The sequence below is a fragment of the Macaca mulatta genome, chromosome 18 (genome assembly GCF_049350105.2).
Source record: "Macaca mulatta isolate MMU2019108-1 chromosome 18, T2T-MMU8v2.0, whole genome shotgun sequence".
Taxonomy (NCBI): Eukaryota; Metazoa; Chordata; class Mammalia; order Primates; family Cercopithecidae; genus Macaca; species Macaca mulatta.
The window spans coordinates 38,833,661-38,849,620 of record NC_133423.1 but is presented as its reverse complement, the minus strand read 5'-3'; the positions used below and the strand labels follow the sequence as shown (position 1 = coordinate 38,849,620).

Below are 15,960 nucleotides of genomic sequence, written 5' to 3'. Positions count from 1 at the left end.
CAAGCCAGAGGAATTCTACTTGACTTGGTAGGGATTATTGAAGTTGTAAAGGCCATATTATTTTCCAAATATTAAGGAACAGTGTGCAGTTCATATGATAATGCTAGACATTTAGGTCATTAATTCCAATACCAAATTTTTATTCACCAATATTCACATGACTTGAGGAAAAATAAGAGCTTGCACAGCACCTGAATTAGATAGGTTGTTAGATTTTTTAAATTAAATAACTAATTCTTCAATGAATTATGTTGTTAGCCAAAGTTGAAGAGTCACTTTATCCTTTTTGAATATGTAACAGATTCAGTGAAGCAATCTAATCATCATCATTTGACTATTTTCTAAACAAACGTCAATTTGAATTTTAACATAGTTAAGACAAAACAGGCTATTTTCACTGGTAAAAAAGACAAAGATTTTAATTACTTCCATAAGTGGAAAATTCCTTGTGATGTTTGATACATACTAATCTAAGTTATTTTGTGACTGTATCTTACCTTCCCATTCATAGTCGGGAAAATATCCTGAATGACCTTTCTGTGAGAATAATCCTTTTTAAGACTGTATTGTCTTTTTAGTATTGTGCCATAATGAATCTGCATTTCTTGCAATAATTTCCTGATCTGGTTTCATTAAGCCATATATATCATATTATATTACACCACATTTGTTATTTTATACTGTGTTAGTATATATTCAGTCTCTTGCTAAGGGATCAACTACACTGGATCTATGTTTTCTTCTTCTTCTTTCCCTCCTTCTCTTCTAATTCTCTTTCTCCATCCATCCCTTCTCCTTCTTTTTTGAAAATGTGAATATATTAAGTACATTGTCGAGCATTAAAATTAATTGCGTGTTTGGTTAACCTGGAATCCCAGTGACTTTGAGGATCAGGGTGTTGGAAAGAAAATGGTATTATAAATGGGAATGATGGATGTCTCCTCTATTTGGCTCATATTCAGAATGCTATTCAGGAAGAGATACTGGAAGTACAGTGTTAATAATGTCCAGATTCTGCAATATATGATCAGCAGAAGCACCAAAGTGAATAGGGTGAAGATGAGTTCAGAATTCGAGACTGATTTCTAAATGTCTTGTCATACACAGAATTTTTATGTGGAGACCAAGAAATTCCTCCAGATCCCAAACATAGAGCCCAATATGTTACGAATCTGCCTTTGTTAGACTAAGGGTAGCAAAGATGCCGTGGATAATAGACTTGCGGCATTGTGAGCTACCCAGAAGGAAAACTGTCTTCCAAAACACAGAAAGTGAGAGAGCAGATTGGAAGAAACCTGGAAGATGCTGGGCTAACTTAGCCAGTTTGCTGCCACCTTTAAATATTTAAAATTGTGTTGAGTACAACATGTGGGAGAAGTAGCCTTAGGAGCAGGACTTTTTGCCATGTTATTTCATGCTGGATTAATACTAAGACACTCGTAGATAGTTTTTACCTCTTCTATTTTAATTTCTCTTGTATGCCTTCCTGTTGGTTTAGAAGATGCCTAATATGTCACCTAACTGAGATATTTTGACCCCAGTTTTAACTCATTTTTGAAAACTTTTTGGCTTTTAAGGAAGTATAGAATTAGATGACATTTTTATTTATAAATGCCTACAGTTGTAACAGAATTCTTTTGAAGACATATAATCATCCAGTGTGGCAACATAGTGAGACCCATCTCTACAAAAATCAAAATTAAAATTAAAAATTAGCCAAGAGTAGTGGTGTGCAACAGTGGATCCGACTACTCAGGAGGCTGAGGTGGGAGGATCACTTGAGCCCAGGAGGTTGAGTCTGAAGTGAGCTATGATTGCACCGCTGCACTCTAGCCTGGGTAACAGAGCAAGACCCTGTCTCAAAAAAATAAAATAAAAATAAAAATAATTAAAAAACTAAAGAAAGATACGTAATCATCTGTCTCACTAAGTATACATTTCTTCCTTCTTATAATGATTCTTATATTTTTAGTGTGAGCCCACTTGAAATACCAGTTGTACTTTTCTCCTTTATATTCACACATACTCTCTTCTGCTCTCTAGAATCACACCTTGGGAATCATTTGATTTCCATAAAAATTATTAATTTTTGTATCCTTGTTTGCTTATTTAATTGAAATCCTTGAAATAAACTGTAAATGAGAAAATAGAAATGATATACTTCTCGATAGATTCTGAATGTCAACATCATGATGAAAGTTGCACCAATGTTTATTTTTTTTCACATCCAATGACAAGGCCTTGTCTCTGTCTCACCTCACAGCCCCCACCTCTGCTCCCAAGGACTTGACAGTCATTACTAGGGAAGGGAAGCCTCGTGCCGTCATTGTGAGTTGGCAGCCTCCCTTGGAAGCCAATGGGAAAATTACTGGTAAGCATCTCCACTTTCTCTCTCAGCATAGCTCTCCCTTGGCCTGTAATTGCTTACCCCCTACATGAACTGCTCCTGCCTTTCGTGTGGCATTTTTCTGTTTCTACATCTCAGCTGACTCCGTGACCCTTTCTGATTGTCTCTTCTTTCCCCTTTTGACCATGGAATTCTTCTAATGGTGCATATAAACACACACACACGCGCACACACACACACACACACACTTCATTTGATTTGCTTCACGAAATGTGTATTTCAATTAGAATAGATCTTTTTCTTTTTCATTCTCTGAAGCATTAAGACAACCTTCTAATGGAGCGCCCCTGAGTATAAATGTCTATAAAGAAGCTGGTTGTTTGGCAATTATGAAACACAAAAGATGCTTAATGACTATGTATTTTTTTTTATATGGCACATAAGGAGGTTTGGGGATTTTTAGTTTCTCACTTAGGCTTTAGCTTCTTACTTAAATCATACAGTTCACAAAACACTTAATATTGACTGACAGAAATTGAACATAATGAATATTTCACAGTGACAGATTTTATTTTGCCAAATATTGCTGATTACATCAATGCCTAATTAAAGCATCCATTAGAAGCCTGTAATGTTAATTTAGTATGAAAAATATAATGGAGTTCTATCAGAGATTTTGCATTTAAATGATCACTTTAGGCTTTTAATAGATGTCTCCATAGCATATAATTTTTATGAAAAATATTGTATAACTCAAAATGTGAACATTATAGTCTAATTAACTTGAACCATTGGGTTAGGAACATGTAAGAGTCACTCCTTTTTCCTTCTTTTTTTGCATACAAGAGCTGGATAGCATTATTATAAATTAACAAAGTAATTCAGCCATCCTGTGATACAGAGAGATAAGCATGGAAATCATACTTTCAGAAGGCACACTTACTTTATGTAATTTACTTTCTGAATTTTGCAAAATGAAAAGATAATGTGAAAATTCCAAATGTGATTGAAATTTAAGTTGAAGATTTGTTTTCTCTAGGAAATTGCTCTTAGCGCAATAGCAAACAGAATTTTTATTTGAGCTGACTAATATGGAAAAAGAAGAGAGGCACAAAATTTCCCCAAGATCTTATATGTTCACTTGTCAGTGTGCCAGGCCTTTTAAAACTGAGACTGGCTCATTCCAATTTTCTTTTTTTCCTCCTCATTGTTATAATCTCTTTTCATTGGTTCTATGGCAGTACTTGTGTAGCTTTTGATTTGTTTATATTTTATTTTGTTATAATCAGTTATTTATAAGCTTATGGAAAATCAACAGATAATACGTTTGAAGAGAAAAAAAACAGAATCAAAGCTGTCTAAATAAAAACAAGTTCTAATATAAAAAGATATGTTTTTGGCAAAGGAAAAAACAAGTCATATTATCCACTCATTTGAATTATCCACTCTTATTTAAGTAAATCTTGTCAGTCAATGTAAACAATAGAATAAGTTTTTAACTCTGAAAGAAGGCTTAATTTTGCTTCTTCAGGAAAAAAAAAATAGAAGTCTAGCCCGTATTGAGAAATGAAAATTAATCTAAGCAATAAAATTATATATGCCAAAATCACAGTGCATATAAAAGAAACTTTGTCCACATACTTTACTTAGATATTTACTATTATATTCAATGGATCTTTCTATTAAAAATCCATTCTCTCACAATGGAAAAATAAAAGTATGGGAGACAATACTTTTGCCTTTAAAAGCCTGGCTCATTTATGAAAACAAAATTGTATTATCAAGTTGAGATATTTCGACTCAATTTAACAGGGAGCAAACACTAAGAACCCTTAAGAGAATTTCTGTGTCATGTGTATTTTGATTTCTTTATTCAAATTACTTCCAGAAAATAGAATGATAAAATATTAAAAACACTACACCACTAAGTGGAGGGCACAAATTTGCTATTCTCAGCTTCCCGTAGAAGTATAAAAATTAATAATAATAATAATAATAATAATAATAATAATAATAATAAGTAAAACAAAAATGAGCTCTTTCTCAGTGTGGCCAGGTAGATGTGTGCCAAGGAGTGATGTGCTCTCATGTAACCTCTGTATTTTTTTGTTTTCCTAAATCCTTCATGTGTGTGGCAGGCAGTAGAGCAGGGTAGTTAAGAACTCAGGCTTCTAAGGGAGACACATGAGGAATTCATTTAACATCCTTGAGTCCCACTTTCTCACTTTCTCACCTATAAAATAAAGATAGTAATAGAACCACACTAGAAGAATTGTTATAATACAGTGCTGAGAAAAGTCCCTGATACCCAGTGAGCACTGAAACAAATCGACTATTATTATTCCAATTTGAAATCCATTCTAGGGTGAGGCTTTACTAATGTGCTTTATACAGAATTCAGATCATCAATTTTTAAATATAAGTACTCACAAAGATTAAACAAAAAAGAAGGAAATTCAGATAATCCCAGTGCCTAAATTCTCTGACCATAAACTGGCAAGTTAGGAATTTGGACGGCCATTTTCAGAAGAAAATGGTTCAAAATACATTAAGCATTTATATTATGCTTGGCATTCTTCTAAGATCTTTAGTATAGTATAAGTGATTACATATTCCTGTTATTCCATTTTGAAATGAAAAGCTTAGGCCTTTCCTGAGTAAATAATTTGCCCAAAGTCAAGTAAGCAAGATGTGGCAGAGCCAGGATTTAAAACTCAGGTTTATACTCTTAATTATTACACTATGTTTTGCTCCAACTTATTAGCATTCTACTGGGCTAAATCAGTGATTTGCAGCTGATTTTTAATTTAATTCATATGAGAAGGGACTGAGCATGGTAATTTTTAAAAGCTTCCCAGGTGACTTACTGTATAGCCAGAGATGTGAAACATAGGCCTAAATAAATGCGGTGCCCAACAATATTTAAGACCAGAGACCAACACAGATAGAAGAGTTAGGTCTTTCAAAGATTATTTCCTTATTAATACAGTCTAATATGTAAGATTATATTCTATTTTTCTGTGTCATTTGATAGTCTAGTTTAATTTGTCTCCCGTTTGTAAAATCATCAAAGCACTTTTCTTCCCACTGCCAGGATATAGCTTCTCAGTCTGATTTGCAGAAATTTCTTCCACTTGCTTCTTAAATATTGCTTTCCAGAAGACAGAACATTTTATTCCCTTTGTTACTTTCTCTGGAAAAGTATCTATAGTAGAGTTAGGAATTCTGAGGTTTAAAAAAAAAAAAAAAAAAAGAAAGAAAGAAAAAGAGGCCAGGCGCAGTGCCTCATGCCTGTAGTCCCAGCACTTTGAGAGGCTGAGGTGGGAGGATCACCTGAGGTCATGAGTTCTAGACCAGCCTGGCCAACATGGTGAAACCCCATCTCTACAAAAGTACAGAAATTATCCAGGCATGATAGCAGATGCCTGTAATCCCAACTACTGGGGAGGCTGAGGCAGGATAATTGCTTGAACCTGGGAGGCGAATGCTGCAGTGAGCAGAGATCCAGTCATTGCATTACAGCCTGGGTGACAGCGCGAGACTCTGTCTCAAAAAAAAAAAAAAAAAAAAAAAAAAAAAAAAAAAAGCGATACTTGGACACAGAGAGTAAGTATACAAGTACAGAAAGGTAGTGAGAAACCAGTACATTTGTTCAACTTGTGTGGTTATATAGAAATGTATAAGGTAAGACTTCAATGATGAATTTATTATCTCTCAAATATACCAAACATACACATCCCAGTGAAGTTGTTTGTTTTCTCCAAGGCCATTTTTTAGACTTTTTAATGATGAGGTCTGTTTCTATTCTCCATCTCAGTTCTTAAATTTTAAGAAAAGGGTAGGCTTCACCACATATATAAGGAATTTGCTCAGATACAATTTGGAATTGTCAGAAACTGATGTCTGCACCTTCAACTTTAGTTTGATCCCAGAGCTGTCGATTTTAAACGCTTTATCTTGGTAAGCGTTAAATTCTTTATCTTGGTAAGCCTTTTAGCTTCGAAGCTCTCAACATCTCAAGATACTCATATCTTCATCACTGACATCACAACAAATGCCAAAAATGTACAGATCCCACATATCCACATATCCTTGTTGATCACAGAAATCATTTGGGGTACAGATTACTGAGGTTACCCTTGACCTATAGTATTAGAAGCCTATTGTTGTATAGCAATATTCCTGACCTTGTTGATCACAGAAATCATTTGGGGTACAGATTACTGAGGTTACCCTTGACCTATAGTATTAGAAGCCTATTGTTATATAGCAATATTATCACAAACTTAGCAGGTTAAAACTGCATATATTTGTTATCTTATAACTTTTGTGGGTCTTGAATCTGAGCACAGTTTAGCTTTGGGGTCTCTTACAAGGCTGCAAATTGAGATGTTCACCTGGCTGAGGTCTCATCTTTGGTTTCACAGGGGAAATAGTTGCTTCTAAGCTTATGTGATTGTTGTCATGATTCATGTGATTCAACAGCCGGTATCTAACTGGCTGTTGGCCAGAAACCACCCTCAGTTCCTGCCACAAAGTATTCTCCGTTGGGCAGATGTCTTCATCAACGGCAAAAGAAGAGAGTCGGGTATCTGCTAGCAAGGCAGATGTCATGATCTTAAGTAACACCATTGTGAAATTGATATTCCATTGCATTTCCTGTCTTCTATTGGTTAGAAACAAGACTTAGGACCCATCTATATACCGACAGAAAGGAATACACAAAGGCATGATATTACTAGAGGATGAGGATAATTGGTGGTCATCAAAAATTGTTCACCACATGTATTAAATCAATATATCCTGCCTTGGGGTCTGTATTTTATGATCTGTACCTATCCTTCAGGTAACTGTTATGATTATGCAGATTTGGGAAATACCGAACCTAGGGGAAAGGTGAAAGTCAATACGAAACATGTAAGTTTTCAGCATTTGTCAAAATTTAAGAGAAATGGTTTTCCAGATGTTGGAGATTGTAACATTGCTTAATCTCACATAATCAGAAGGACAAAATATCCAGTGATGCATCCCTCAAGCCCAGGCATAATTCTATAAGGCACTATAGGATTAAGTGATAAGTGATACAAAACGGTACATGTGTTTTTACTTTATTGAAGTGTGTTACAATGTTTATGGAGAGGAAATTTGTGATTGAGGAAGGTTTCATAGGCCAAATACAGCTTAAAGTACACCTTAATGGATGAGTAGGATTTGGATGGAGTAAGGAAAGGTGGAATGGTGTGGGAATAAGCGGGAAGGAAGAATAATCATGGTATGGAGAACAGTCTTCCTCTAAGCGAGGGTTTGTGCTGAGATGTACATAGTGTGCATGGCTATTTTCTGAGTCTGAGAACCCTCTGACATAACCCATAACCACTGCAAAGACCAGTGGGTGAAGATCTCCAGTCCAGCTGGGACAAGAGGGACTCAAAAGGAAAGAATAGGTAAATCAAAGGAAGACACTTGCTCTTAAGAAAATGACTTACAAAGAATGTATTTGATGCATAAATAAAATGAGGGACACTTATAGCCTATGTTATATAGATAGCATTGAAGAATTGTGGCAGAAATGGAGATCAGCATGACATTTGTTTATCAGTGACACCTATCATGAGTGCCTTTACAATATTATCTGACAACAAAATATAAAAGTTGTTAATTTTTTTTAATTAGAGCTAGGTCACAAATTGGTTAAGTATAGTGTTAGAATATAAATACGTGACAAGAATCCTTGGATTTTTCGGGTACATGTTAGACTGTCATAACTGAGTACACACAACTAGCATTCAAGTAACATATCCCCTAACACAGAAAATAAATAATACTATCTAAACATAGGTTATTAATATCTAAGATAATAACTAGATTATGTACAGTTATCCAGCAATGCTTATTTATTTGACAAGCTAGACAGGACTGGGAGAAATAGTATACTGGTAAAGAATCCCATACATAGTGTGGTGGTGAAGAATGTTGCCCAGACATTTTACCAATCAGCTTGGGTCACCTGTGGCTTCATCATCTGTGAAAGGAAAGCAACATAGCCCCTGGCACCCTCACTAAGTCATTATAGTGATCAAATATGATCATTTATTTATATTACACTTTAAACATGCATGGCATTTTATACCTTCCAATACATTTTTATTGAACACAAGTCAAAATAAATATTGTTTATTTTCATCAGTGGACTACAGGGAAAATTATACAGACTTGTTATCTCTGTTTAACATTTTTCATCATGCTTTCATATTAGAGCAAACTAATAATCAGGATTTATAGGTAGCAGAAAGCACACATTTTTAAATGTGGCAGATATTTTTATTTCTAACAGCTTATTCTATTTTCTGATTCTGTACATTGCAGCAATTATCTAATCCTTGCATTATGAAAAAAAGACATTACTTACAGAACTGCTGTAGTTTACAGACTGTGGACATATAATTATTGTAAATTACATTTGGAAAACATGGGTATTTGGAAACAGAACTGCAGCATGTAGTACAACAAATTAAGTCACATTTGTCTATTTATGCAGCTTACATCTTGTTTTATACCTTGGACAAGAACATCCCAATTGATGACTGGATTATGGAAACAATCAGTGGTGATCGGCTTACTCATCAAATCATGGATCTCAACCTTGACACTATGTATTACTTTCGGATTCAAGCACGAAATTTGAAAGGAGTGGGGCCGCTCTCTGATCCCATCCTCTTCAGGACTCTGAAAGGTTTGAATACTTTCCTGTTATGCTTTTCTTCTCCTCTGGGATTGTTATAAAATAGCTTTGCAGTCTGTGTTAGAAACAGCCCTGCGCCATCTCTTGTTGGCAACATGGCTGCAGTGGACATTTAAAATAAATTAAAATGTATCTTTTTATGCTCAAAGCCAACATATCAAAGAAAGATCTGCCATCAGCACATGGCAAACATATTTAACCTGACTTTTTTCATTTAGGGTCCTTCTAGAAGTTTGTATTGATGTCATGTATATTGGTTCTATTCAAAATATAATGAAACGCTTCAGTCATTTTATATAAGGGGATAAATATTAAAATGTATTGAATTATGTGAATAGCATATTATTTTCAACTTTAGGCATTTCCTTTCAGGTACTATTATCCCTTATATATTAAATAAAATTTTGATATGGCAAGACAGAAAGTTCCAAAACAAACAAAAAAAAAGTGTATTTATTGTAAAGTGTCAAGGTAGAAACTATAAAAAAATTTGCAATATGATATCTAGAAGAAAGATGTTCATACAGAAAAACACTAAAGCTGAATAGTAGTGATTACATCAAAATATTTCCATATAAGTACTTACTATTTTAGAGCACAGTATTATTCTTCTGGGGGCAAATGGTTTGAAGAGTCATTTAACAATTGAAAATAATTTGAAACATTCAAATTATTTTGAATGTTTAATTTTGAATGTTTATTCAAAATTTTTGAATGTTTAATTCATTTAACAATTGAATAATTTGAAATAAGTTTCACAGCTAATATTTGAAGTTGTGTATTTAAGGCATGACATGTGTTGTTCTAACGAAGAATAACTTATCTCTTAAATCTGTGATCACATCATACCTCTACGACTGGCAGAAAACTTAATACATTATAGTAAAAAAAAAATTAGAAACACATGCATGATTGGTATCTCACGCAATTGTTTGACACACTAGAAGAAGAGTCTTAGAATAACTGTATAGCCTATTCCTCAATTCTTCTAGGAAAGGTACCCTAGTAAATAAGAGAGTTCAGAATTCTGATGAGTGAACTATTCAAAAGCTGGGTTTGGGTGGCAGCTAATCTGAAAGTTTGCCAACAACACACAAGCAAGCATTCAGCCAAAGCTTGCATGACAGTTCTTAATGACAGAGAAGTTGGGAGGGAGGTAGGATAGAAATGAGCTAATCTTTGTCTATCTAAATTTTGGGGACTTCATATCTCAATCAGGTTTCACTCCAAATGAGCAATCAAAAGGCAACTTGTTATTCATTTTGTAGCAGCATGAAATGTAACTAGATCGTATTTTGCAAATGCTTCGTTTTTACCTATAGATGAGTGCCAAATTAATTTCATACTCATAATGTTTGCCAACTGAGAGATCTGAGGAAAGGTTGAAGACGATGTAAGGCATCCAAATGTGTTAAACAGCAGAGTGATGAGTTATAAGATTTGCAGGCCCACAAGCCATCCTAGGGATTGTTTAATGAGCTCAGTATTTCATTTGGTACTGTTTATCCTAAGTGTCCGAAACACATCTCGAAAATTATTTTCAAAACTAAGAACAAGTTCAGGAATTTGTTCTATGACATAATAGTTCAAAGAGTTATTTCTAATACCCTGATTTGATGTTTAGTGTTGTCTACCCTAAATGTCATGCTCGATAATAGTAATTCTATTTTAAATACATGTTGCTCATATGCTAAAATAAGTTTTTGATTATTTAGAATTACTCAGAAATATTGATATTGGTCACTTTTATTAATAATTTTATACATGCATGCATCTTACAAGACACCTACAATGACAAATGTTCTAAGACAAATAAATTACTCATCATAAGAGATTTAAAGCTACAACATAAGTGTTTTAAAGATTTGGTGTAGAGCTAAATCTACACCAAAGATAAAATCATGCTATTGCTCTCTGATTTAAGATTTTCAGTTTCCAAAGCTGCACCAAAGAATACTCTGTTCATCGGCATGTAACTTCGTTTGCCCGAGACAAAGGCTTAGATGTCCTGAAGCTGAGAAAGCTCCCAGTACTCTACTGGGTAATGGGCAAGTGTTTCATAGTAACGCTTACCCCAGGCAGGTGTCCACAAACTTCATTCCTTCATATTTAGCCTTTGCAATGATCATTCCTTCATATTTAGCCTTTGCAATGATCGCAGCATTTTCTTCTAGAGGCTAGCATTTAGTCTTTTTGGTATTAGCAACCAGTCAGAGAAGCACAGGAAGCTCAGTCAATAATCACTGTTTAATTAAAAGGACGTTTGTAATTAGAAAGGGATTATCTTACTACAAACTTATGTAGGTACACATATATGATGTATCTAATTCTTTCTTTGGAATGTTAATGAAAAGAGTCTTGACCTTGATTACTTGACCACATAGGACTCTGCACATACCCACCTTCTTTCCACAAATCCTCCCCAGGGTCCCATTGAGATACGTACACACTGTCAAATTATTGGAAGTCTTATGTCTATCTCTGCCCTATCCTGTGGGTTTTTCCTGCTAACAAAGTATACTTCTCCATGCTGGCCTATCAGGTAATAGAGGAAGGATGCTCCCAGTGGAGTAGACCACAGAGGAATCTGGTGGAGGGAGGGAGTCACTTCCTACACACAAAAGAGTGGTATTCAGCATGAAAGCCCAATAGAGTACAGTAAATTCTCTGGGCATCCTTAGTCATCATTCTGAAATGTGTCTCTCTCCTATCTAAGAATATAGGACTGAAAGCTTTGGACCAGAAGAGAAAAAAGTTCTAGTTGTCAAATTCTTTTATGACAAAAATACATGATTTTTCTTGACAAATGATAGAAACATATGATAGAAAAAAGTCAAAGCACAAATGTAAGTCATTTTTGTCTCTAATAAAAGGTAGTTATGAGAATCCATATGGTCCCTGTTGGAAAATACTCTTCAGTAGATAACATTTTGAGACATTCAAAATTTCTCAAGTTCTATTCAGTGCAGCTTTGCTAGTAGAAAAATAAATTCAAAAGATAAGAATGAGAATGGGTTTGTCTATCATAACATGTAGTTAGTTATTTATCCCTTGCTAAAAATATCTTAGACTGCAGACAATGCATGTATATGATTAAAGATAAAGGGCAGACAAGGAATGGAAATGAGATAAGGGTGGTATTCTCATCTTTTTTGAGGTAATTCTAAAGAGTTCTCACCTTAATATGAGATGCTGATGAGGATAGTTTCTTACGTGTGTCCCGATCTGGCTGCCAAGCTGACATACTTCCTGGTTATGACCTGGTTGTGACTGCACTTACGACCTTGACATATCCTGTCAAGGATCAGGTCATTGTTGCTGGAGACCTGATACAGCACTTCCAACAACATACTGTCCTTTCTCCACAGCTGTGTTAGGATCTCAGTTCAAAATCCTATTAATGTCCATAAGCTACATATAGTGCAAATGCCTGTCAAAAGCACCTTTATCAATACCATAATAAAACACTATAATAAAATGTATTTGAGAAGCCATTAATTTTCAATGGGAAACAGAAGAGAAACTCTAGATACAATTAAATTGTGGTGATTAAATAAATTAAATGGCTGGTAAACCTTTAAAAAATGTTTGTTAAATCTTGACAAGGTACAAGATTTCATAAAACTTATTTAAACTTTCAGAGAGCACCAAATTCTAACCACTAGCCCATCAGAGTGTCAAGATAAATAAATTCTGCAGCTCTGCTATGCAGCATAGTTCCTATAAATAATATAACTATATTATGTACTTAAAATTTAGTAAGATGGTAGATCATATACTGTGTTTTTACCACAATAAATAATAATAAAAGGGGTGGGAGGAAACTTTGGGAGTTTAGGGGCAAGTCTGTGGCTTTGAAGGTGGTGATGGTTTCATAAGTATATCCTTACTCTCAAGCTCATTGAATTGCATACATTAAATATGGGCAGCCTTTTACTTTTCAATTGTATCTCAATAACTTTTTAAAATAATACTTATAGAATTGTAAAATAATAAACCCTGGCCGGGCGCGGTGGCTCACGCCTGTAATCCCAGCACTTTGGGAAGCTGAGGTGGGTGGATCATGAGGTCAGGAGATTGAGACCATCCTGGCTAACGTGGTGAAACCCCATCTCTACTAAAAATACAAAAAATTAGCCAGGCATGGTGGCACATGCCTGTAGTACCAGCTACTTGGGAGCCTGAGGCAGGAGAATCGCTTGAACATGGGAGACAGAGGTTGCAGTGAGCTGAGATCGGCCACTGCATTCCAGCCTGCGTGACAGAGCAAGATTCCATCTTAAAAATAATAATAATAATAATAATAATAATATAAAAATAATTGTATATATACCATTTTCCTAATAGTAATTCACAATTCAAAATCTACTTATCAAGATATCTTTTCATAGAATATGCCTATATGTTATGTTTAAATGAAAGAAATTATAATTGATTTCTGGTTTAGAAATCTTTCTTAGGAGGTAATAGACATAAACCCTGTTCATCTGAAAGGGGCTTTCACTAACAGAATCAATACTTACGTATTTCAATTCTAAACATTCTTATTAGACAATGATTTGTGCTGCTTTATTTAGAAAAGGAAGGATCACCACCTGTAGGGCATTTAAGGTATTTTTCAAACGATGATTGGTGTGCTATAATAGCGCCACATCAGATGAGAGACTATATTATCAGGTGCTGCCTATTATATTTTCTCTATGTGAGTTTTACTGAGACATGTACAGGAAGCAATCGCCAAGTGTTGTATCCTGTCTATCAAGTTTGAAAGGAATTAAGTGAGTTAAATATGCCCCAAAGACTCAAAACTCAAAGACGGTCAAGTCTAGGTAAAAATAATTCTATTAGTAATTGATGGAGGGAAGCTTATGAAGGTCTGCCTTGGTCAAAATATCATATAATTTTCATAAATATGATAATACTAGAGATTTACCTCTTATTTAGGTTCATTTGATTAGCAGGAAAAGTCATCTCTAAAACAAAATTTAGCGAGTTTAAAATTTAAAATTTTTATATTTTTAAATTTAAATTTCAAAAAGTCATTTTTAAGACTATTACTTATAAGTCATCCGAAATTGTCAACAACTCAAGAGCTATCTTCACAAGGGCTAAAGATTTATCAAGATATTTGGATTACATTCTACCATATTTATGATAGCCAATTATTTTACCCAATCGATGTGAGAATTGGTGAAGTTGTTTAAAGAAAAGTCACATACAAGAAAATAGCTTCCTGAACTTTCTTAACTATATATATATGGGTGATAATTACATGGTAATTGTGTGCGTTATTTTTTACTGTTAATTCTAGTTTTAATTAAATTTATGTAATTGTTCTGAGTTTATGTTTAGAGGGATATGAAAAGTAAGATAATTTTAGGATAAATTTGTACAGCAAAAACATTATTTTCATTTTTTTTTCTCTGAATACTTATTTAATAGAAATAAACATGCAAGTTTGGGTCATTATCAATTTTATTTCAATAGGGCACTAACCTTGAAATAAAAACTTGCTAAAAAGAACTGTTGGTTTGATATGTCAGCTTTCTTGCTAGGAAATGTCAAAGTCTAATAATATTATTTCTTTTTTCCCGCACAGTGGAACACCCTGACAAAATGGCTAATGACCAAGGTATGGTGGCTCAATCTGTCATTTTGTGTTCCTTGAATCAATCCTGTCTGTTAGAAATGTCAGTCATCACTTTATATTCCTCTTTTCACCTGGACCATACACCTGATGAAGCAGACACTGGCGTGATGATTAATCTTGTTAATGAAGTTCTGCTTGGCTGAGGCTGTGGCTCTGATAAGGAAGATGTAAATTTTCTTGAGAGGAAATTGTTTTGTCTCTATTCTGAAGGACCAATTAAAATGTCAAGCTTCTTTGTATGAAATAAATTTTTAGTCTCTGTCTGCACTTCTGAATAATTCACATTAAGTATAATTAAGCTCAGCATAATTTTCAAGCTGCTCTTGCACCCTTTCATGAGCTATGGATTAAAGTTCTGTAGCTCTACAGACAAAAACCGTAAATTATGTGTGATTTTCCTCTGTAATGAGCTCCTTTTAATATATCAAATCAAAGTTGGGTCAACTTTTTTAGGGCATTATCGTTGTTCATTTTGAAGCCAGAAAGCTTTTATTCAGTGAATCAGATGCTCATTTGACTCAGAGTACAGTATTTTCTCCCTTTTCCTTATTTATTTACTAAAAACTGATTTGTGTAGAGAAACAGGGAAAGTTTTACACAGAGACAAAATGGAGATAAATAAGAGTTATACATTAACTTATAAGTAGATTTGAATTTACTATTACCGTGATTTGTAGGCTGATTGATAAATTGGGATTCTATTATCTTTACACAAAGGACAATTAGTAGAAAGCTGAGGGAGAAAATGAATAGTTTATGAGTTTTATTTTTTTCAGGATGTTATTTTCTTTCCAGAAGAGTTAGGAAATACTATAAACTGGTCGTAGTCAGTGCTATCAGTATTTGTAGATTGAGAGTCTATAGTTCATATAGTTTGTTTCTTTCCTGCTTTGGACATCTACTGTGGGCAGAACTTAACTTGCAAACATCGTGTCTCATAAGGCGCCATGTTGTGAGATTAGGGGAATGCTTTCTTTCGACATTAATACTTTTTAACTTTTGACAAATATTAAGCCTCTGGATGCTGGCTCTCCCTAACAGCAGAAGGCTGCCTGCATGACTAGCATATTCTCCAGTGGTCTTGTGTTTACATTCTTCTCTGGCGATGTATGCTATGCAGCTGCTTAACAGAACATGGCTAAGGGTTTACATGTGGAATAATTGAAATGAGACTGTGTACAGCAATGCCTACTCAGGGTTAAGATTTTCATTAATCTAACT

General features: G+C 34.4%; 1 protein-coding gene across 2 annotated transcripts in view; it reads left to right on the top strand.

Moving 5' to 3' along the window:
• DCC (DCC netrin 1 receptor) overlaps window positions 1-15,960 on the top strand; it is a 1,210,743-nt gene that overhangs the window by 1,075,365 nt on the left and 119,418 nt on the right. For both annotated transcript variants that reach the window (XM_028837901.2, XM_028837898.2), the window contains exons 19-21: window positions 2,264-2,371; window positions 8,886-9,080; window positions 14,689-14,721. In XM_028837901.2, coding sequence (XP_028693734.2) covers window positions 2,264-2,371; window positions 8,886-9,080; window positions 14,689-14,721 — 336 coding nt within the window. The remainder of the gene's footprint in view (window positions 1-2,263; window positions 2,372-8,885; window positions 9,081-14,688; window positions 14,722-15,960) is intronic.